The sequence below is a fragment of the Martes martes genome (genome assembly GCF_963455335.1).
Source record: "Martes martes genome assembly, chromosome: 13".
NCBI classification, from domain to species: domain Eukaryota; kingdom Metazoa; phylum Chordata; class Mammalia; order Carnivora; family Mustelidae; genus Martes; species Martes martes.
Window position 1 is genome coordinate 13,135,161 of NC_137901.1, and position 23,849 is coordinate 13,159,009.

The 23,849-nt window shown below is 44.9% G+C and overlaps 1 protein-coding gene across 8 annotated transcripts in view; it reads right to left on the reverse strand.

The window, feature by feature from the left end:
• Positions 1 to 221: 221 nt before the first annotated feature.
• Positions 222 to 23,849, reverse strand: part of SERPINB5 (serpin family B member 5) — a 42,101-nt gene continuing 18,473 nt past the window's right edge. For 4 of the 8 annotated variants that reach the window (XM_080821649.1, XM_080821647.1, XM_080821644.1 and 1 more), the window contains 6 exons: positions 15,808 to 15,982; positions 12,913 to 13,050; positions 9,443 to 9,560; positions 7,497 to 7,639; positions 4,779 to 4,946; positions 222 to 1,997 (listed from right to left, as the gene is read on the reverse strand). In XM_080821649.1, coding sequence (XP_080677775.1) covers positions 1,605 to 1,997; positions 4,779 to 4,946; positions 7,497 to 7,639; positions 9,443 to 9,560; positions 12,913 to 13,050; positions 15,808 to 15,975 — 1,128 coding nt within the window. In that variant the 5' untranslated portion in view covers positions 15,976 to 15,982 and the 3' untranslated portion in view covers positions 222 to 1,604. Of the gene's footprint in view, positions 1,998 to 4,778; positions 4,947 to 7,496; positions 7,640 to 9,442; positions 9,561 to 12,912; positions 13,051 to 15,807; positions 15,983 to 17,214; positions 17,259 to 23,516; positions 23,635 to 23,849 lie in introns of those variants that run through there. The other 4 variants (XM_080821650.1, XM_080821651.1, XM_080821646.1 and 1 more) reach the window with 3 other exon arrangements.

A 23,849-nucleotide genomic window follows, 5' to 3' on the forward strand; every position in this document is an offset into this window, starting at 1 on the left:
GGCTGAACTTTTCTGATGGAGAAAAGTTCCATGTCCTCCTGCCAGGCCTCTCGTTTCATTGCATAGGTTACACATAACAGAAAGTGATCCCAGCACCACCACCCCCTATCCCTGCCAGGTCCTTTCTCCCCATGATGAAAGGGAATGGGGGAGGAAGCAAGCCTGGTGGGCAGGAAGAGCGGAAGACAAGGGAATAAGAACAGAAATAAGGGAATAAGACATGTAGTTCAATAATATTTATTGTCAGTGGCATAAAAGACACTCAATATTGAACCTTCAGAACAAGAAGGAAGTTGAACCTATTTACAATGAATGCCAGAGAAGAGACGGATGAAGGAATGTCATGAAATCTTAGCAAATGTGCTCTTTTGGTAGCGAGTGAACCCGTGTACTTGCAGCATAGGTGACGTAACAGACCAACTTCACACATTACTGTTAACGTAGGTTACTAACTAGCTATGTACTGTAACTAAACCCGTAGTCTGGAAACACACATGTCAAGGCGAAAGAACATTCCAGTTGCTGTTGTCCTCTCCAAGGGCATTAGCTCCTTTCCCACTAGCATGTTAGACAAAGAGACAAGTTCCTTCAATACTCAAAAGACTCCTTTATCAGCTACCTTAAAAATCCCCGCATGTTTCAAGTCCCTGGCCATCAGACACCCAGAGCCTTGTTGAGGCTCTCAGCACTCCCTGCCCACCAGCGGCCGACCCCTAGCCAAGTGACCACGTGCGTGTTCTGCCGAAAGCGAAAGTGGATTTTTAAAAAAATCAAACTTCCCCTCAAGATGCTGCACTTCCATGGGTCTACAATGCCTTCTCCACCCTTCCAAAATTTCCAAAAATTCTGAAAACGAAAAGCTATTTCATAAGGGGGTGGCACACTCATTTGGCAGCAAAACCTGACATTTGTAGGCTCCTCGGAGTCTTTATCCATTCTGTGTGAGTGTTCTGTGTTTTGCGGCAGAAATATGAAAGTGTTGATTTATAGGAGGCTGTCCCGATCTCCATCGATGGAGTTCCTTCCATAACATATACTATGTGCAACATGTTAGCTTTCTTAAATCCCAAAAAGTCAAGAAGTTGGGAGAAAACATTGGGACCGCGGTTTAAGCAAAAGGAGCTAGGGACCGACCGCAGCCTGCACACGTGCCCCAGTTCCACTGGAGCCAGGAAAGTTTTGTGGATCTCGTGTACCAGTTTCTTTAGTCTTTCAGGGAAGTGAGAATGTCTGGAACATTCTGTATCCCAGTGAAAGAAGCCAAAGCTCTAAAGTCCTCCGGATTCTCCTTACAGGAATTTTCATTGCGGAAGACTGCATTCCTCCCCATGACCTTAGATTATTTGGCAAGTAATGAATCCATATTTTTCCTCTAAGGTAACTCCTTTTCATTAATAGCATTATGGTTTATGGCGGGGTTGGGGGGTGGGGAGAAAAAAAGAAAGGATTGGAAAAGAAGGGCTTATTAGTGTGAGGGCTACACATGTCAAGTACCAGCTGCTTCCTGACCCAGCAATATTAACAATTTATTGTATTTAGAAAGTGATTCTTTGGATGCAGAGTTTACAGAAAAGTCAGGCGGGACTTAACCTGGGCTCTGCCACTTAAGGAGAACAGAACTTGCCAAAGAAAATGATGTTTCGCGTTTTGTTGTGCCTGATGATGTAAATAAACGGGTGGTCGGCATTGAACTCATCCTTGTGTTGCAGGATTCGCGATCCAGGCACCTCTATGGAATCCCCGCCATCTTCCGTGATCTCTAAGCACACTCTGTGAATAACATTGGAGAGGGCCACTCCCTTGGTCTCTGACATTCCAGAGAAATCAGATGTATTCTCATTAAAGATATTTTTCAGCCCTAGGTTTTCAAGACTAGCTTTGGGATCAACAAGCTTTTCCACCTTAAATTTTGGAATGGAGAGTTTGACTTTGGCGTTGGCCATGGTGCTGGGATTGGTCCACTGCAAGAGCGTCTCTGAGCTGAGCTGTTGTTCAACCTGAAGGACCCAAAGGAGAGGAAATTATTTTTTTTTTTTTATTCCCAGTCGTAAGTGATCCTGTTTGATTGAAAACAGAAAGTGCCGTTGTGAGCCCAGTTTGGAAGCAGTGCAGATACTCCACCGAACATGGAGTCGATCAGTCCGGCAGTTTGGGTGTATGACTAGTTTCCCTTCCAGAGAAGCACCCAGCCACCCAGCCTCCCCACCCTCCCACAATGGTCCCTTTGCTCTGAAATGTCTGAGGGCATTTCCCGGAAGCTGTAGAGAAGAAACCAATGCATGGATGATAATGTGGCATAAATAAGAGTGAAATAAATATAAAAGAAGGGTTTTTACATACTATTTCTCGAATGCTTACTTTAACTTTTCTACCAGGAAATCCAGAATATTCATGTACTTGGCGTAGCATCAAAATTTGTAATGCAAATTAAACCTAAAGTTACTCTTTCTAAAATGAGAACTTGAACTGTCTACGGTCATTCTTGAAGACCCGTGGTGATGAATGTATCCATTTCAGTTGGTGGTTTTAGAAATGAGAGAGAGGCAACGACGCATAAAATGGTTTAGTCATAAAATTCTTCACTGAGCAAATCTTAGATTACTCCTTGCCCTGCCCACCACCACACCGGCTAGAGGAGAAAGGCACACACAAGAGAGAATGACAGTACTTGACTGTTACTATCATGCCCCCCCCACCCACTGCACTGTAGTTACTCACCTGAAACCCCATTAAGAATCAGTGGCACAGCAAGGTCACAGACTGGACACAAGTTTGTTTGTTTTGTTTTTAGTGGGGGAGTGTCCCCTTGGATTCTCTTGTTAATCTACAATAATTATGTTTTCAATGACTACTGTTTCACTTATGACAAATTATTTTGATCAAAAGATTACCATAAGTAACTAGAATTTTTGAGCCAAAAATTCTTGCCCCCTTGATTTGTGGGAATGAAGAGAGGGAATAAAATTCATCCGTAACTCAAAAAGACTACTCAGAGGAAAAAAAGCTTTTTTTTCTTCCATTATGTATGTGTTATGGGTCAAATCGTATCCCCCCCCCAAAAATAAATTCGTACGTTGAAGTCCTAACTCACAGTGCCTTAAAATGCAACCTTATGTGGGAACACGATCCTTGTAGGTGTCATTCAGATGAGGTCTTAGGGTGGGCCCTAACCTAATAAGACCAGTGTCTTTATAAAAAGGAAAATTTTAGACACAGATGCACACACACACACAGAGAAAGCCATGTGAACACAGAGGCAAAAATTGAAGTGATGCATCTCCAAGCTAATAAAGGCCAAAGATCGCCAGCCCATCTCCAGAAGCTGGGGGAGAGGCATAGAACAGAGTCTCCCTCATAGCTCCCAGCAGGAATCAAGACCTTGAACTCAGATTTCTAGCCTCTGGAACTGTTAAGAGAATAAATTCCTGCTGTTTAAGCCACTGGGTCCGAGGTACTTTGTTCCGGCAGCCGTAGGAGACCAACACTACACGCATTCTTGCATTTCCCGGAGATCCAAGAGATCAGTTTCATCCATTCTGTACTGTCATCAGAAAAAGGCTGGTATGAGGGTATTTCCCGTAAGAGAAAGTGCAATGACCGCAGGAGAAAAGAGACCAAGGCGTGAATTGAGTGAGAAAGAAAAAGAGAGCAGTGAGTAAAAGAGCAATGAAGGCAGTGATGGAGAAAGTGTAACCATCATTAAAGCCGCAGGTGGGATGGAGACTGACTTAGACCTAGACCGTCCCCGGGAAAGTCAGGGAGTAATTGACGCATGGCTGGAAATGAAGCAGGTGACCTCTGGATGCCTCAAAGAGGCTGTCCTCCCCAGCCAAGGGCCAAGGCCCAGGTGGAAGGGAGCTAGGGAAGCTGGGAAGGGAGGACCAAGAGGGGAAGAGGTGGCTGGGGAGGGGGTGCTGGATGGGGCTGCCAGAACAGAGGGGAAGCGAAAGCACCATTCACCAGCAGATGAACCTCGGCCTCTAATAACCTACAGAAAGGATAAAGCATAACAAAATCTCATATAGGCGAGTGCATTAGAAGAGCTTTTCAAGGGGCGCCAGGGTGGCTCAGTGGGTTAAAGCCTCTGCCTTCGGCTCGGGTCGTGATCCCAGGGTCCTGGGATCAAGCCCTGAGTCAGGCTCTTTGATCAACAGGGAGCCTGCTTCCCTTCCTCTCTCTCTGTCTGCTTCTCTGCCTACTTGTGATCTCTGTCTGTCAGATAAATAAATAAAAATCTTTTAAAAATTTAAAAAAAAAAAGAGCTTTTCAAAACCCACAGAATGTACCACATGAAGAGCGAGCCCTAAAGCAAGCCGTGGACCCTAGGACAAATGTGCTAATAACAGACTCTGGGTGGTAACAAAGGTACCACACCAATGGGAGATGCTAACAACAGGTGCTCGAGGCTAGATCGAGAACACAGATTCCAACTTCCTGGGCTCAGATTCCAATTCAAGACGCCACTGATGATCTATGTGACCACAGACCAGTCACCGCCCCCACAGTGCCTCAGTTTCCCCGGCCAACAAGAGCACCGTGATCATTTCCAATGCGCAGATGGGCCTGTTGGGAGAAACCAGTGAGAAGGGGCACGTGGGACCTCACAGGCCCTGGGTCCTCACAATTGCCAGGTAAATGTTGGCTGTTTCCTGACAAAGGCCGGGAAAGGACCCTGAGACACTTGTCAAGCCACACACAGTGCTGGCCACATGTCTCCAACGCACAGCAGGGGGCGCCATTGTGTTGACCCCCCCCCCCACCTCCCTCCTCCTCCTCACCTTCTCCAGGCCTGTGGACTCATCCTCCACGTCCTTGGGGAGCAGAATGAGCATGCTGAGGTGTTTATTTTGAAAGGGAAGCTCTATGACCTTACAGTTGATACCATCGACGTTGCCCATACAGAACGTGGCCTCCATGCTCATCATCGGCACGGGTTTGGTGTCCGTCTGTAAGAGGAGAAATTTGGACTGGTTGCTTTTCGAGTTACACAAGCATAAATACACACACACACACACACACACACACACACACAGACATTTGTTCTTGTTATAGTTTCAGACCATTATGGCTCAACTCCCCTCTGGACCCAAACCACCACAGACTAGCCCCTGAAGAGTTAATGACTTCCCTTGAAAGGTTATTCACGTGCCTCATAATTCCAATCTATTTCAGGAACTAGAAAGAATACTGTACTTGCTTATATAAAACAGGAAAAATAAGACAGTAGCACTGAAAACAGGGAAAGTTTAACTCAGTCTTTATAGATGCTCATAAGTACAAGCTCTTTGAACCATTCCTGGTGGATGTGACTTGATAGAAAGTTCTAGTGCAAAGCACGTAACTCCTTATGCAGCTCTTCCTGCTAAAACCTGTACTAGAGAACACTCAGCATAGAGCAGGACAAACATCCCATTTGTTTCGTCCTCTGTTCTCCTTTAGGTTTTTCACCCTCTTCCTGTACGGCCAACCTACTCTCATCTGAGCAATGAAGAGTATGGGGTAGAGCTAAGGACCTTGGGTTTTAGTCCCATATGTGACACAAATAGATACTGAGATCTTGTGCAAGTCACTTAACTCCTCTGGTCCTCAGTTTCCCTGCCCGTGGAATGAGGGAATCAGACATTTCTGCATAATAATCGCCTCTGGGGAGGAAAAGAGAAAGACACGGGAGGGGGTGGGCCTGCGTGGGACAGTACATCTGTTGCTTTATTTTTTTCTTTTAAAATATCTGAAGTAAGGCAAAATATAAAGATTTACAAAGCTGGTTGTTGGGTATATCGGTGCTTGCTTTATTATTTTCTATAATTTTCTGTATGCTAGAAATATTTAGTAATTTTTAAAATGGGAATATTAAGGAACAGAACCATCTTGAAGTCGCTTCTAGCTCCAATGCGTTCCACACTCCTCAAAAAATGGCCTCAGTGCCCAGGCTCTTCTCTTCAAGCCCTTCCTTTTCTCTGTCTCCATTAATATTTGACTTTGGGCCTCTATTACAAAGACACTGATTTTCTGAAGGAAAATTAGTTCATACTCAAGAGTAAGAGACTGATAGAAATTTAGTGTGACTTCTTATTTCAATCTATACCTCCCATGGGATATTTGCCTATTAACTTGAATCTCTTTTAGGGGAGATTATAAACTTCATACCAGGAATAATATTGCAGCAAAACTTTTATCTGGGATCTTCAAACAGTAAGCTGAATTTCCCCCCAACACCTCTCTAAAGCAGAGCTAGACCATATTTTACTTTTTATAACACCTCTATTTCAGTACTTGTCACAGTTAGAATATTTATTTATGTGACTGTCTTTCCACCCCCGCCACGCCAGCTGGGCTACAGTCAAAGTAGAAACTGTGTCTTACTATCTTGGTATATCCCAGCAAGTAGTAGCTGCTCACTAAATATTTGGTTGACAAGTCACTAAAGACTTCGATTCTGCATACAACCAGAAACATAACTGTGATAGAAAAACATACTACTTTTGAAATTAACTGCTGGTTCTTCCATTTACTTCTCTTAAAGAAGATACAGATTTGTCTAAAAATCTCCATCGAGTTAGACTGCTGGTCATGTGAATTTGCATATAGTCGTGACCACCAAAAACCATCATCGATTTCACTTATCAGCACCAAACATGGATACAATGACCCCATTTCTGAAACATAAATCAAGAGACGTATCTTCTGAACACAGGACTAAATAAAGACTATTCCAGGAAATGTGTGTGTGTGTGTGTGTATGTGTTCACCTTGTCTGAATAGGCGCTATACCAAACAATATAACTTCATCAACTTAGTCTACCCTTAAAGGAAACACTATAGAACCAGGGGAGAAAATTCAGTAACATCACTGGAAAAGCTCAGGGGCTACAAAACCAAAGCAAAGGAAACAAAAGAAAAGTGTGCATTCAAAAGGAGGACGTATCCCCACGTAGCCTTGAGCAGTGTTTTTACTGCTTGCTTAGAGGAAATACAGCAAGATCAATAACATTTCAAATCCTTATTGAGTCTCCGGGATCTGCCATGACCCAGCTTTATGACTGAATCACAGTAAAGGAGTAGCACACATCCCTCCTCCCTTCTGCCCATTCACACTTTGTGAGATGCAAACGCTACACATCTGCGTGCTCGGCTCCAAAGCCCACAGTGCCCTCACATTACCTGGCGTGGGTCGGGTCCGGGCTGGCCCTGCGGCCGCTAGGAAACCCACCATCAGCAGACTGTCTTAGGTTTTGCTTACACATAACTTGGGGCCCGTCTGCCAGCCCTTCCCAGGGAGGAGAACCAACCACCAGCAAAACCATCTAACTATTCTGGAGAAGAGTGAGAGGTCTCTGTCTCCCACCTTCCTCCCAGCCAGTAGTCTCAGGAAAAGCACACTGCGTCCTGGGCCTCAGTTGTCCTCACTGGAGTGAATCCCTACGGTCCCATCTGTTGCTCTAATTTTTCCGACCTATAGTTGGGAACCTCTGACGTGCTGTCCCCCTCCCCCATACCTTGTTGATTCTGAACGGGCATTCTTTGGTTTCGGATTCAGGAAATTTCTTCATCCACTTCCCAACGAAGTAGGCAGCATTAACCACAAGCATTTTGGTCTGGTCGCTGACACTGTTGTCAGCCAAGATGTTCTCAAAGCAGCCTGCAAACAATGACAGAAAAGCCCAGATTGCACCTGTCATTCTTCCAAACCACAGCTGATATCCACACGTGCCTCCGCTCGCCGAGTACGTATCCCGGCTGGAGTCGCCCACCCGAGGGTCAGTAGCCCGCACGCCTCATTTCAGAAGGGTTTCCTTCTCTCCTTCCATCTTGCCACAGGATCCCTCAGCAAACACACCTCGCCAGGACAGAGCAGAGGGGAAGGCGGGAAAAAGAAAGGAAGAACAGGAAGGAGAGAAACACGAGCCACCACTTTCCAACGCCCACCCTGTGCCAGCTAGCACGCAAGGTGACCTCTAGGCACGGTATTACATATTTCTCCCCATTTTACAGATGAGGATGCTGAGACGTGGTGCTTAAGTCACTGGCCCAAGACGACATACGAGCAAGGTCAGATTCGGGATGCAAAGCTGAGTCTTTCGGACTCCACAGCCTGCACTCTGGAATGAAAAGGCACGACTGTAATTTTAACCTTTTCACGTGCGTTACCTCACAGGGATCCTGGAAGGCCAAGGTCATTATCCCCATTTTATATTTCAGGCAACTGGGGCTCGGGGAGGCTGAGCAGCCTCGGAGGCTCACCAGGCTGGAAAGTGCGTCTGCACAGGACCGGGCTGCACTCTTCAGCCCATAGCCCCGCTCACCCTTCCCAGAGGGCAATGGGGTCATTATCGCAGACATTCAATCCCCAGCAGCCACAACAGCTCCCTGGGGATCCTGCCGTCATAGAACGAAGTCCTCACGTGTGAAGAGCACTGACGTTTTTCCCAAGGGATTTTCATATACCAAATCCCTGGGATCTTCACACTGTTGCTCGGGGCGCACTTCGCAGACCTGTGACATGCACGTGCAGGGCCCTGTCCTGGTTTCCTGATCCTCTGTCACCACCTTAAAGTCCTTAACACATTTTTTAATAAAGGGCCCTGCATTTGCGTTTTGCACTGAGCTCACGTAACCAGTCTTGCTAATGTTACATGACGGGTTGACTGCTAATCATGTTAAGGAAGGAGCTGGAAGACCAGAGAAGGAGGGGAGCTGGTAGGTGGTCGTTCCAACTTAAATCTTGAGCTTCTGACTCTAAATTCAGAGGACTTTTCACTTCTCCAGTAAAATCTTAAGTTTATGAAGACTTTTTTTTAAAGGCCCTTATAGAGAAAATACAATCATCTGGCAATTCCGGAAACAAAACTGTTACACAGCAGCTTAAACAGCAACTGCTTTTTGCTTATAGATCTTTAAACTGTGCTTAACCTGGTGTTACTTGTGCCAGTTTTTTTTTTTTATATATGAAGGCAAAGAAACATCATTTTAATGACAGATATATACATATGAATACATTTGTGTGTGTGCACACATAACTATGACTACCATAGATTATCTTGGTGATCATAGATTGTTTGTTACCCTATAGATCAAACTTGATCTTCACAGCCACCATGTAAAAATTAATCAGGTAACTTGGGCCCCATTTTGCAGATCAGCAAACTGAGGTTTCGTTTCCAGATTGAGAAAGCGACCAGTGACTTGCCCAAAGCCACTCTCTGTTAGAATCACGCTGGGGAGCCCAGCCAGGTGGGTGGGAACGGAAGCACCAGGAATTCCTGCCAAGCGTAAGATGATGTAGGACATGCCCCGGAATCCATCCACATGTTCGAAAGGGCTAGAAGGGCAAGAATTTAGCCCATCTACTCAAAACATCCGAGGAAGCCTCCAGATGTTCAAGTTGATGCTTAGCAGAAAGATTCATGAGAAGATAGGGTCCAGGTAAGGAAAGGATACTTGCCATCTGTGAGATCCTTGATTGACTGGTTGATCTGACCTTTTGTTTCTTCCAATTTATCTTTGAAGTCAACAGTTTCCATTTCCTTTGCGTAGGGTCTCTTTGTAGAGCTGATGAACTCCTGAAAAACACCCAGTTTATAAAATCACAAAGTACCTAAAGTTCCATAGTCAAACCATTGCCTCCTCCCATGATTCTAACTAACGGATTCGTAAGTGTCCAGGTTGGTGAATACCCTTTCAAAATCTGAAACACTGTACAAATGGAAACCTTGCGTGGAAATCAACGAATGCTCTTTGCATGAAGTGTTTCATTTCTTCAATTATAAGGCAATATCAATTATTAAAAGCTTCCATCAATGTAGTAGCAGCTTTGGGGGAAAAAAGGAACACTATATTAAATATATGCAACAATTATAATGAATTCCAAATTAGAAACACTAAAATGTGATATAGATATATATATATAGATATACACACACATATATATCTCACACCTGAGATATTTTTTCTTCTATTCTAAGAGATATATGTCCTTTAGAATAGAAGAAATGGGGGCACCTGGATGGCTGCCTTCAGCTCAGGTCATGATCCCAGGGTCCTGGAATCAAGCACGGCATCAGGCTCCCGGCTAAATGAGGAGCCTGCTTCTCTTTGTCCCTCTACCTACTGCTTTGCCTACTTGTGCTCTCTCTCTCTCTCAAATGAATAAATAAAAACTTTTTAAAAAATTTTAAAAACAATATAAAATACTCCAAAAGGAATCTAACCTCAATTTATATTTAAAAAAAAAAAAAGAATAGAACAAATGTACAGAAAAGAGAACTTTGTGAACAGAAAACTCCTATCCTCACTAAAATCAATACAGACTCTAGGGAAAACACAGCAGGGAGTCCACAGCACGTCTGCTAAAAATGCAAAACCCCAAATCCCATCCCTATTGATCTTGATTCAAGTGATCTGAGGCCAGGAATGTGCACTTTTAACAAACACTCAGGTCATTCTGATTGGGGGGGGTGGGGGACCTCCTGCCACATTTGTTGATTCTATTACCAGTAAATTTGTAAATGATACACACCCAGCAGGAGGAATGGAAAGCAGTCTTTTGAAAAAAGTCTTTCAGGGCGCCTGAGTGACTCGATCCCTTAAACACCTTACTCTTCTTTTCTGCACAGGTCATGATCTCAGGGGCATTAGCTCAAGCCCCAGGTAGGACTCCACACTCAGCACAGCATCTGCTTGTCCCTTTCTCTCTGCTCCTCCCCCTTCTCTCTCTCTCTCTTTCTAAAAATAGATATATAAATAAATTTTTAAATAAATAAATAGGCTTTAAAATTCTTTCAATTCCAAGTCTGGTTGAAATGACTCAAAATGGGGAATGGGAATTCAACCAAATGAGACGTATCTGATTCAATGTCCTGAGCACAGGGGGCTCCGTGAATTTCTTGAGAGCAGCTACAGAGCCTTAGCCGTTTTGCTTTTGTTAATGGCAACGCAACCTTGGGACTGAGTGTTGCCCTTGACAGAGAGAGCTGGCACCACCTAAGAACCCTGAGCCCCAGCAAGATAAAGGACCTCCCGGCTCCTCACAGCTAGCTACAAAGTGTGTTAAGCATCTCCTTCAGGACCACCTAGGGAGCTTTTTAAATTTTTCCATACTCAGACCCCAACTCCCATCTCAGGATATATATTTTTTTAATGCCCTGGGTGATTGCTGGCAGAAAAGAAGGCTACGTATATATGTCTTCACACAATACAAATAAAGTCACAGTAACATCTAGTGACTCATATCCTCAAAAGATCCTGACCAGGGGGCACCTGGGTGGCTCAGTCGGTTAAGCATCTGCTTCAGCTCAGGTCATGATCCCAGGGTCCTGGGATCGAGCCCTGCACCAAGCTCCCTGCTCTGCGGGGAGCCCGCTTCTTCCTCTTCTCTCTTCTCTCACTAACTCTGTCACTATCTCTGTCACTCATCAGATGAAATTAAAAAAAAAAAAAAAAACTTTAAAAAAATGACATAAAAAAACTAAAAAAAAAAAAGACTAGAAAAACAAGCAGTATGCAGAAAGTAGTAAAACTACGGTAAAATATTTAACTGGCAATCTCCCTTTTAGATGTGGAAAGCTTGAAATTCTGACCATGCAAACACAAACGGAATCAACTCTCCGCGACTAGAGAAAGAACCTCTACGTAGTAGTCCAGGATGCTGGCTTTGTGTTTCAAACACAGATTCTACGAAATATGATGACACACTCTGGGGTCAAGGGTAAGGATACTACAGTGTACTTTATATGAGTCCTTCAAGAAACAGCTGCAATTAAATACCTAGGCCTACCCTGGATAGATGCCCACATGACCAGCCTAGGAAAGCAAACAAAACCAATTTGTGACGGATTCATACAGTTGCTATTTTTCTTATTGATTTTGAGAGACGTCAAGAGAACATTGTGTGCATGAACAAATGAGGTGGAGAACTTAAAATGTTGACCCGGGCCAGACGCCCTGCTATTCAAGGAGAAAGAGGTTTAACTCTTGAGCTGTCTTGCATCTGTGGAGATACACTTACTAGAGAGTTAATACCCCATTCTCTATTCCTCTCAGTGGGGAAGCTAGGAGGAAAGGTGAGATTTAGGTGTATTTGAGAGGAGAAAGGGAAACCCGCAAGCTTCTCTATTTTGAGCTGTGTTGTGACTGCGAGGCAATTCTAGCTAGAAGTGATTTCCACTTGCAGCCTCTCTGTAGAGGCCACTTTTAGGCAATCAACTTGAGCAATGGAAGCCTGAGAAAGGTAGAGGAGCCCACAGGACCCCCTGCTCCTTGGCTGAATATAAGCAGCCCCATTAGGCGACCCCCCTCAAAATATCCACAAGCCCTAGCTGACCCATGGCCTGCTTACACCCAGACTCAGGTACCACAACAGGAAAATTCCATATGTTCCATACCCCCTCACCCGCCCCTTAACTAGAACCCCCCACCACTGCCTCGGGGAGGACAGTCTCTCTCTTGCTGTCCTGCCCACCACTCCCTTGCGGTGTATTCAGTAAACGTCTATCTCTGTCATTCTGCCTTGTGTGAGGTTGCCCACATTGGGCGGCCCCCCATCTGATCAGGAGACCCACCCCCACATTCTCCACTAGAACCTATTTATTTCTTTTTTTTTATTTTTTTAAAGATTTTATTTATTTATTTGGCAGAGATGATAAGCAGGCAGAGAGAGAGGGGGGAAGCAGGCTCCCTGCCGAGCAGAGAGCCCTATGTGGGGCTCGATCCCAGGACCCTGGGACCACGACCCGAGCCGAAGGCAGAGGCTTTAATCCACTGAGCCACCCAGACACCCCAATTTCTGATAAGCCTGAAATCATAAACGAGCATCCTAGAAGTGAACTTCACTGACAACAAAGTTGTGGGTCTAACCACGTGAAAATGTCATTCCTGGTAAAAAGCTAAACGTGCTCCTTGCTTTAACCCACTTACTGTAGAGGGGTTCAGAGATTTGTCTACGTAGAGTCGTTTGATTAGTTTCAGAGAGTAAAAGGAACTAAGTTTGTTCACATCCGATGTTACTGTTTGAAATCCAAAGGGTACGTCTTTGATATTTTCAAAATGAAGGACCTGTGAAGAGAAAAAAATCCATTACCCATGAAATATTGCCTCTTCCTACCGCAGTGGATATAGGACAACGATCCACCACCTGGTGGGGGAGGGGGGGTTCAGTATCTCCCTGCTCATTTGCCTCCATAAAGGAAAGCTTTTCAACCTGAGTATTATTGACATTTGGGGCTGGATGATTCTTGTTGGGGTGCTGTTCTGGGTACTATAGAATGTTTAGCAGCATCCCTGGCTGACTTGATGACCCTAGCAATCCTTCCTCCATTTGTGACAACCAAAAATGTCTCCAGGCATCGCCAGATATCCCTGGGATGGGAAAGGGCGTGGAACTGTCCCCAGCTGAGAAACACTGCCATTAAAGTCTTCTCTTTATTCAACTTTGGGGAAATTTTGCCCATTCTTCAAAAGGATGCCTCTAATGCTCATACAGAAGGCTTTCTGAACTCGGGAAGGAGTAAAGCTGCGTTATAATGCCTGTCCAACTGAGACACAAGAAGAGAGAGAGGAGTACCAAGAGAGACAATCATTAGACAGGTATCAGATTCGGGGATAGATGTGTCTCTAGCCAGGGTCTTTCTAGCCCCTTCAGTTACTCTAACCAAATGTGCTGAGGCATCGCTGATAGAAGGCAGCCACCATCCACGGTTGGCTGCCCCCAGTGGGCTACAGCCACACAGCCCTGCCTTGGAATCCCAGCCTGTACCCACTAGAAATGCCATCTTGCTCTTCCGAGCTTCACGTTCCCCTCTGTAAAAGGGACTGAGAACACCTACTTTTTTGAGTTGGTATAACTATTACGGACCTTGCATGTAAAACACCTAAAACATCGTATGGTTTCAAAAATGGTAATGATTATTCTTATACTAATATTCAAAGTCACTTAAAACTAGGATGTTATCTTCTGGAAGGCTTGATTCCTTCCAGTTTGTTCCTAACTCTTCTTTTGTTCCAACCAATAGCCCAGCAGCTCTTCTGATTCTTGGCGCCCCAAAACGAGATGTCAGCATAAGGCGATCCTCTCCTCACTCCTAAGTCAGAGCAACTGTCCTGATTGCCACACTTCAGGTAATGTCACTAAATAGGCACAATGTCTGATGACCCAAAAACCTCGGTACAGCAGGGTCACATTGGCTGGTCCAAGGCAGTGCATCGCTCTCATGCCTAATGGCACGTAAAAAGACAAGAAAATTAAAGAACCCAGGTAACCGCTACCAGGAAAACAACCGTAGGTACTGAAAAGAGCTTTATTATTAATATTGAGAACAGACCCACTAACGGGAAGTTATCTTTACTCTCCCTTCTCTACTGGGAGATGAGGAAGGAAGTAGGAGAATTGGGTGCGGATTAAGGGGTGGGGGTGTCAGGAGTGAAAGATGGATGAGAAGAGACCGGTGTTCTGTCCACAACTGAAGTTTCTTTTTCAAGCCCCAGTCAGTTTTGAGTGTAAATTCTTCATCCTGACCCAAATCATATTTTGTGGGTATACTTCCTAGGGATTTATGGATATAAGAAGATGTTCCTTTTTTTAGTGCTTGTGAGTTGATGGAAAAAAAGATTCTGTTGAACCTAAAATGATCAACATAAAAATCATATTGGAATGGAAGTAGAAGCGAATCTACCCACTATCTAAGAGGGGGAGATGGGTAAAGGGGACAAAATTTCCAGGCATAAAATAAACAATTCATGCAAATTTAATGTACAGTGTGACAGTGACTAATAATACTGTATTGTACATGTGAAAGTTGCTAAGAGAGTGGGTCTCCAAAGTTCTCACACAAGAAAAAAAAATATGTAACAATATAAGGTGACAGATGTTAACTTGATTTACTGTGGTGATCATTTCACAATATACGCAGATATCAAATCATTATCTTGTACACCTAAAACTAATGGGTTATATTTCAACTATGTCACAATTAAAAATAATGATAAACTGAAATAAAGGTAAATGAGTACTTAAAATGTAACAATCTGGAAGATCACCTCATTTGAAGGTCTAAGAATTTTACAAAGCTAGACGGTCAACCGTAGCCAAAATAGAAGCTCTAAAAAAATACACACGCACACACACACACACACACACACACACACTCACAATTCGCATCTGCATACAACTATATACATATATGGGGAAGGGGGTGACATCATTTTAGTCCATTCTTCTTGAATGGGATATTCTGAAACATAAGAAAGAACAATCCGTCTTCTTATTCATCCCTGTTGCTTGAAGGTAGAAAATTTTATATGTTATTTCTGTACCAACATAAATGCAGATATATTTCTCTAATAGGGATATATTACTATATTATAGAGTACATGTGGATATATTACTATATTATAGGGGACAATATATTATAGAGTAGAATGCAGTTGAGCCTGCATCTTAAAGCATGATGCTGTCAATAAATTTTGTGCATAAGACAGGGGGTATGTGCAGGAGCACATTTAACAAACACCATCTTGATTGATCCTTATAATGTAACAGGTAGACTTGCCGAAGGCCACCCATTAGTATAAAGATCGTGATTGCCTAGCAGGTCCCGGGTTCTCCATCACAGCACGGTACTTGTAAATGTGGGCTGCAGGACAGATTAATGAACATTCACGTATAAAGACTGATTAAGAGGGTGCTAGAAAAGGCACAACTCTCAATCCCAAGCAATTTTCTCCAAGGGCCCCCATTCGTTTCCCCCAAGGCACTGCCTATGTGTTCTAATAAGCCTGTTGGCACTCAAAGCGGAAACAAGGTATGGAGCTTACCTGTCCAATTTCATCTGCCGTGTCCCCCTTGGCGCCTACTTGAGCAAGGGACAGAGAGGTGGAGAGACAGATTGGAGAGAAGAGGACATTGCCTGCTGGCTCCTTTTCACACAGTTGTTTGAACAGGTCAACCGCAAAGGCTGAATTTGCCAGTCGTAGAGCATCCATCGTGGGCCTGGAGCAAAGGACAAGGATGAGGTGATTTCAGTTGACAGTTGACAACACTGATCAAAATCAGTTGGTTTTATTTACCAATTTTGTTTCAGTTAAGACGTAGGTTAAACCATATAGAATTAGCATTTTTAAAGATTAAAAACAGTCAAATCACAGCAGTTCTGCAAGGTTCAATTTAACATTTAGTAAGTGTTATGGGCTGAATCATGTCCCCCCAAAAAGATATGTTGAAGTCCCACTCCTGGGTACCTGTGAATGAGATCTTATTTGGAAATATGATCTTTGCAGATTTAATCAAGTTAGGGTCATTAGGGTGGCCCTAATCCAATATGAATGCGGTCCTCGTAAGAACAGGAGAAAGGGCACAGAGACAGACATGTGCAAAGAGAAGATGGTGTGAGGACACACAGGGAGCAGGCCACAGACAGCGAGGAGGAGAGCGAAGTCATGCTTCTAGGAACACCAGAAGGATCACGGGAAACATCAGAAGCATGGAAGAAGCATCAGAAAAGCATGGGACAGATTCTCCCTTACAGCCTACAGGGAGAGCAGGGTCCTGCCAACACCTTGATTTCGGGCTTCTGGTCTCCAGAATTGTGGGAGAATACATTTCTATTGTTTAAAGCCATGCCATCTGTGGCTCTTTGTTACAGCAGCCCCGGGAGACTAATAGAGCCAGTAATGCCTTAGGAGGGCAGCGAGCACATAGCAATATTGAACAAACACAGCGGTTACGGTTTTTGCCGTGAGTATATACCTATGGTGTGGAGGACCCCACAGGCAGTATTAGATGTACCAACTGAGTCCCTCCTTCTCTGAGTCTGCAACCCCTTTGGGAAGATATGGAAACAAATAAGTAGAATGTGGGGCTTTCTGTGACATTTGAGCAGTGCAACAAGTCACAGAGGAGTTAAAGAAAAGAGAGAAGGTGGGCTCAGCTAAAAATATAGCGCCTGGGGAAGTAGAGAGAACAATGAGTAGGCACCCAGTCTTGTCTGAGGACTCTTATCCTGATACATGTTCTCTAAGTGGTGTCCGGAGACCCCTGGCAGCCCCTAAGACCCTTTCAGTGGGTCCATTTTCAGGGGCACCTGGCTGGCTCAGTCAGCAGAGCATCAGACTCTCGATCCCTGGGTCATGAGTTCAAGCCCCTTGTTGGGCATAGAGATTAAATAATTATTTTAATTTCATAATAACTTTTAGGCATCATCTTTTTCATTTTTGATCTCTCACCAATATGCAGCAGAGTTTTCCAGAGGCTGTTTGATGTGTCTTCTCTTAAACCAAATATTACAGGGATTTAAAGAAAAGAAAAAACAATGTTACTCATCTTCCTGCAATTTTTTTCCTTTAGGAAACAGTTGTTTTTTTCATAAAAATATGTTATTCATGTTAATATGTCATGGCTATATTATTGTAATTTTAATAAATTAGTAAATACTTCAAAATTTCTCCAGTTTTAATTTCCAATTTGGGAAGTGTGGCTAGACATACCTGACATCAGAAAAAAGAAAGGAAAAGAAAAGAAAAACAGCTCTTTGGGATCCTCAGTAATTTCTTTTTTAAGATTTTATTTATTTATTTGACAGAGAGATAGAGAGAACACAAGTAGGCAGAGAGGCAGGCAGAGGGAGACGGAGAAGCAGGCTCTCCGCTGAGCAGGGAGCCCAACATGGGGCTCCATCCAAGGACTCTGGGATCATGACCTGAGCCAAAGGCAGATGCTTAACCAGCTGAGCCACCCAGGTGCCCTGGATCCTCAGTAATTTTTAATAGTATAAAAGGGTCTTGAAATTTAAAAGTTTGAGAAATGTTCTATAAAAGGTCCACCTATCTGTCCAATCCAGTTGTTAACGATCAAGCCGAAAGGCACCTGGGTAACTCAAGCGATTGGACCATAACCCTTCCTAGAACAGAGCAGAGCATCATGGACTCCTCAGGCTCAGCCTGAGCCCAGGATAGAATGTGTCTATGGGCCACAGAACGATATTACTACCCCTGGCTGACTGGTGCACAGGCCAAGGTTTAAAGTGTTCCCCCAAAGCCGTCAGGTACTGCGTAGTCACACACAGCGACACAAAGAGTGAACAAGACATTGAAGGACCTCTAGGAGGACATGCTCTCCGGCATCAGAGAAAGTATCAGCACCCAGGACAGAGGGCTTCCTTCCAAAAGGACCCAAAGAGCTATCAGAGAGTCAATACGTGAATAGGATCTCAATTGTGTACCTTATGCCTGCACAGAAATTAAAAATTCAAAGATGTAATAATAAGATCAAGGAATGAGCCCCTGGTCTACAAATATGTTTTCAGAATCCTGCCTTTTGTGGGACATGTGGTTTGTGTGTAGGATGGATTCAAAAAGATTATAATATGTATCTCAGAGTCTGTAAAAGCAAATTCATTAGCAAAAAAAAAAAAAAAGTTTTGTTGACCTGTTCATGCTCGTTGGGCATCTTCTTCCTTCATTTTATGTCCCTGATAAGAACAGCTAAGTGAGCTTACGTCCGTGTTCTCATTGAAAACCTATTACAAGGTAACCTTCAATCTTACATTTCTTTGGGGCCCACGGCCTTCCCCTCTCTCCACAGGAGTGGGTCTGTGCGAGTGGACAGCCCACTCCCAGGCAAAGCAGCCCAGCGTCAGGTGTGCAAAAGGCAATGAGACACAAACAGACACGTATGGGGTGTTTTGATGAGTAGGACCACTGCAGGGAAATTAGAAGAAACTCCACAAAAGGTTAGAGGAATCCACACGGATTGTCTCTCAGGACAAGAAGTCTGGCTTTCTCTGGCAGCAAATTTAACCTTGTTGGTTAAATTCATCTACAGCTGACTTCATCTACAGCTAACACTCAACCTGAGTTATTTTTCCATCAAAGAGAAAAGCCTCAACCCAGGTCCCTGGGAACTTCTCAAAGCTTTTACAACTTGAGGCCTAATCACATTATTACCAATATGAAAATATACCAGCTCCACTTGAACAAACATCAGTAGTCTATCCCAGCATGTATTTCCTACCATCGCAGAAGAAATAGTTGAATAATTTTGCATAACCGATAACAAACTTTACTTGTCGAGTTGGTTTTCCTTCTTGTGTATCAGTCCTTGCAGTAATCTGCTAAGAGAATTTTGACTCAAACCCCTGGACGTGGATTGAAGGGTAAGGACATGTTCCTTTCGTTCAGACGAAGCACTCTTCCTTCATGCTTTATAGAATTTGAAGATAAATTTAGTCTAAACGGTTCTACGCAAGTACAAGATCACAGTGGTTTTTAGTACAGTTGATTACACAATATAATTAACACTGTGTTGCAATTCAAACCTCAGAGTCAGGCCTCTGTTGGAAAGTATGAATCAGTCCACATCTATCAGCTGAGACTTTCCCAACAGGGGGACCCTCCCTTTCAAGAGTATCTTCCTCTGCCTCAAGAGTCCTAGTGCGTGAGGTGTGCCTTCTTATCTGTGTGCTGACAAGCTCCTTTCCCAGAAAAGTCTCCTTCGAGCTGGGGAGGGTCATGCAGCCCTTTAATATCTGAGGTCTCAGAGACAATGACATTGTTCGATGCTTGACAAGGGAAGCAGAAAATGACTGCACGTGGAAATTGCTGTAGCTGCAAACAGTCACCAAGCAAGTCATCAATCAGACATTGCCTGGCAAATCTGATCCCCGGCTCGGTGATGAGTACCAACTGACCTAAAACACTTAAGGCTGATCTGGCCTAAGGTAGTTCCAACGGATGACTTTGGCCACAGTCCATTACCACCTCCCTGTGCTGCAAGATTAAGCATGCAAACAAATCTCAGCAACGTTAGCAACTCGAGCCCGGGGAAACCCATCAGGTCCTACACGGACCATTTTGGGTAAGGAATGCTATGAAAATTATGCATGCAAGAGTAGAAATTAGAAAAGAGTACAGATTAACAAGACCTACATAATAAATGTACATGTCTAATGACCTATGTGCACAGCGCTAAATCACTACAACTTTTTTGGTTTTACTTTTCACTTTGTTACTAGAGAACTTCTATCATTTTCATGAAAACCTTCTGACAATTGTAACAAATAAGGAGAATTTCCTAACAGCTCTAACAGAGAAAACACTACATCTTTTCGTAGCTTAAATGTTTAAGAGGCACTTTTATGTTAACCAGAGAAAAGTGAGATGGAAATTTAAGTAAGAAATGCAAATGCAACAAACAGAAAGTTGTCAAGAATTTATTGCAAAGTGGCCTGTTGTTTGCACTGAATCCTAAAATCATAGATCTTTCGAGTAGGACAAGATCTTGTGGAATGGATCTAGTCTGGCTCCTCTCCTTTGCGTTACAGATGAAGAAAGTAAGGCAGGCGGAGAGGAAGCCATTGTCCCAGGCCACCCACACGGGGAGTGAGAGTGGCAAAACCAGACCTTCCTTGCCAGCGGCTGCCAGCCGCGTACTCCCCACCACACCTCATCACCTTCCCTCTCGGTAGTTGTGTCTTCACCGGCACGCGCTCTCTCGGAAGCCTTCAGTTCCAAAAATCCTACATGTCCTCAATTACCCCTTCAGAAACACTGAGAGACTTTGCACAGGTTTGGGTTTTTTTTTTTAATCCACAAAAAATCTTTCTTCCCATTTCCCAAGAAACTCCTGTTGTCCTCCTGCTCTTTACATCGCAACCCACGAGTCCGATATCGCTTTCATTTAATAAGTGTTAACGGGGGACCTCTTGGGTGTCAGGCGCTGAGCTAGACATTGGGAAGTCACGAGTGAACACACACAGTTTCTGCCTCTGTGGAGCCGTCGTGTGGCACGACACGTGTGGTGGGGTGACCAGCATTTGGATGGGGGCACCAGTTACTGTGGGAGCCCTCAGAGGAGAGAGCTCGCTTGCAGTAAAATCTTAGTGAGGTCTCTTCAGAGACAGCTCCATCCAAGTAAGTCACACGAAAGCAAGTCCTGAAGGAGAAGTAGGAGTGAGCCAAGCAAAAACGTGAGCCAGGGAGAACAGACCCAATTCAGAGACTGCAGGGGGTCCCAAGTGAGTAGAGATATACACGCTGATTAAAGAGCTTTAATCAAAAAGTGACACCACAAATGAATTTTCTACAGCAGTCTTCAATAATACAAGTCCTGTTTACAACATAGAGAGCGATCCAACTCCGATGCTCATATAAAGGGCTATACACACTGTATCACAGAATGTTTTATACAAGTAAAAGTGCATTGAATCACTTGGAATATTTACTCCACTCTTCCTCTTAAAGCTGAAGGAGATTCGACATGCAGGAGGAAAGCCTACTCAGAATGAAGCCTCCCTTAGCTAGTCCAGGCCGAGTGAAAGCTGCGGAGGGCCTGTGGGCAGGGAGGCCACAGCGTAGTCAACAGGGGACCCCCTGCGCTGTCGCTGTCTCAGAGCCGCTGGCAAGCCCTGAGCCACCCAACGTGGGGAGACTCCTGGAACAGCTGGAGAAGCCACCTCTTACCACAATTACAGAGGTGTGCTGGGAGGTGTGCGGGTCAGTGTGCTCGCTTCTCTAGACCTACTACCGGTCACAGGCCCCCGCATAAAGATTCCTACAGTTTTTAATGCATTTAAGTCAATGGTCCTCGAGCTTTTCATCTGTAGATGAAAAATGAAATGTAGACTATTTGGATGAGATAAAGACCGTGTGGGTAGGTTGACCATGTGTCCTGCTGGGACAGTTCTGGCTTATCTGTGTTGTCCTGACATTAGCAAGAGTGCCCCTTTCACTCTCAAACATGTTGTATTTGAACAAGATAAGTTCACCCTATGTATAGATCCATTCTTCTACACACACGTGTATGCACACACACACACAACTATGTGCATGTTTTGTTCATTCCTTAAAAACTATTTTTCACTGTGTCACGTTATTGTGGATATCACTTAGCCTAGCCAGCCTCAGTTTACAGATGAAGAAAAATGTGGTAAAAAAAAAAAAAATCGGTATTTGGTCTAGGCCGTCCCTAGGCAATGTCTTGAGGAAGCTTGCCTTGTTGTACTAACAACCATGGGATGCCTAAAAACACAGTCGCTGCTGTCTGCACTCACGAGAAGAAAAAGTCAGAGCCAGATGAAGAAAATCGGAGATCCTGCAGCTTCTGCGGTGCGGAGGAACCTCGTGAAGATTAAGGGAAGTTACGAAATGAGTAGATGTGTGTGAAAAGTGCTTGGTTAGCAGGAGAGAACAGCGCAGCTATTAGTAATAAGGTCAATTGCTTAATCGCCAATGGCGGGGGAGCCTCTCTATGCTCAGATACTCCGTGTCGAAGCCTGATCTTGACCACTGAGCTGCCCGACAGCAAACTAGAACCGGGCTTGCCGCACCAGAATGACCGAAATTGCCCAGACTGCATAACTTCAAAGTCCAGCAGAGGGACTGAAGTAGCAGAATTCATGGCGTTAGGAAGCAAAGAAATAAACCCACTGAGTCATACGGAGAATGCTTGCTTCAGGCGGGCATCCGTCTCTCCGCCCATCAGGGAAGCCATCAAACACTTGCACAGACTGGTGGGGACTGAGGTTTGAGGCCCGCCTGATTCTGTTTAAAACCTCTTTGGTGACGCAGGGGTGAGCAGGTCGGTCAGAGCACTTGGGGCCTCGTGGCCACAAGCTGTGAGTTGGAAGACCGGGATTCTCCTTCATCTCCGCACTTACAAGCTGTGTGACTGGGGACCCACTTCCCCTCTGTGACGCTCCACTCCTCATCCACAACGCGAAGGGCTGAGCCGGGATGGAGGTAACCCCTCAGCTCTGCGGCTCCGTACCTCCCCTGAGTACAAGCCGGCAGAACAGCCTGGCCTGTTAAATTGATCCGTATTAGGATACACTTCAGTGACGTCATAAAAACCGCAGTGTCTGTGAGGAAGAGTCTATGACCCGGCCTATTTGAAAGGTTGCCCAAGAGCACACATGTGAAATATGTAACTTGTTTCAAGTGTCCCGAAACCCAGAAATAGGGAGAGAGAATGCTCCCTGCTTGGAAAGATGTGTGGTTAGTAAGTGAACGCAGGCTGGGGGCTTAAAAGTGCCGAAAAGAAGAGCGGTTCCAAAATCAGGACTCTCACCCAGCCAGGAGGGTGAGCCGGATGCTCAAACGCCTTCCGAGTCCCTCCAGGTTCTCAGCATCACGCCCCTTCTAAAAACCAGCATCACAAAATTCATTTTGAATTCCCAGATAGGGCTGAAAAGGCCCTCAGAAAGACGGCCCCCTCCAGAAATCACTGTCGCACAGCCCCACCACCACCACCCCCCAAACCTCCAAGCCCTGCTGTCTCTCCATACTCGCTCCTCGTCCCACTAAGTGATTTCGCTCCCTGTACGGCATTCCGGGTTCCCAGAGGCCCGAGAGCTCAAAGTGCTGCCCATATCGGGGTGGGCAGGCAGCAGTGCGACAGCTCACAGCCTGTCCTTGACAATAACCCTTATGTCAACTTCCTTCACCAGCTCGCAGCAGCTCAAATCATGATTTGGTTGTAAGAATCTTCCTGAAAAGGGGAATCACCAGCCCTGCCACCGCACTTTGCTTACCTGGAGTCACAGCTATCCTGGAAAATGCCCGGCAAGGGAAAAGGAAAGTGAGGGCCGTGGAAGGACCTTGCAGGAGCAACCCTCTGTGGGGCAGAGGCGAGGCTCACTCACCTGAACCCGCACCACGCCCTCCGTGACCACTCCCAGCCTGGCTCCCAACGCCCTCCCACTCCTCCACTCCCGGCTCTTACTCAGGCCTCCTGGCAGCTGGTCCCTGAGTGAAAAAAATGATTCAGGCTGAAGTTGCTGTTGCCTGCACAGTTTCCAAAGGCCTCCGACATGCTCGGGCAGGAAGGGCTGTCGGTGGCTCCTGCCTTGGGCTAAATGCATACA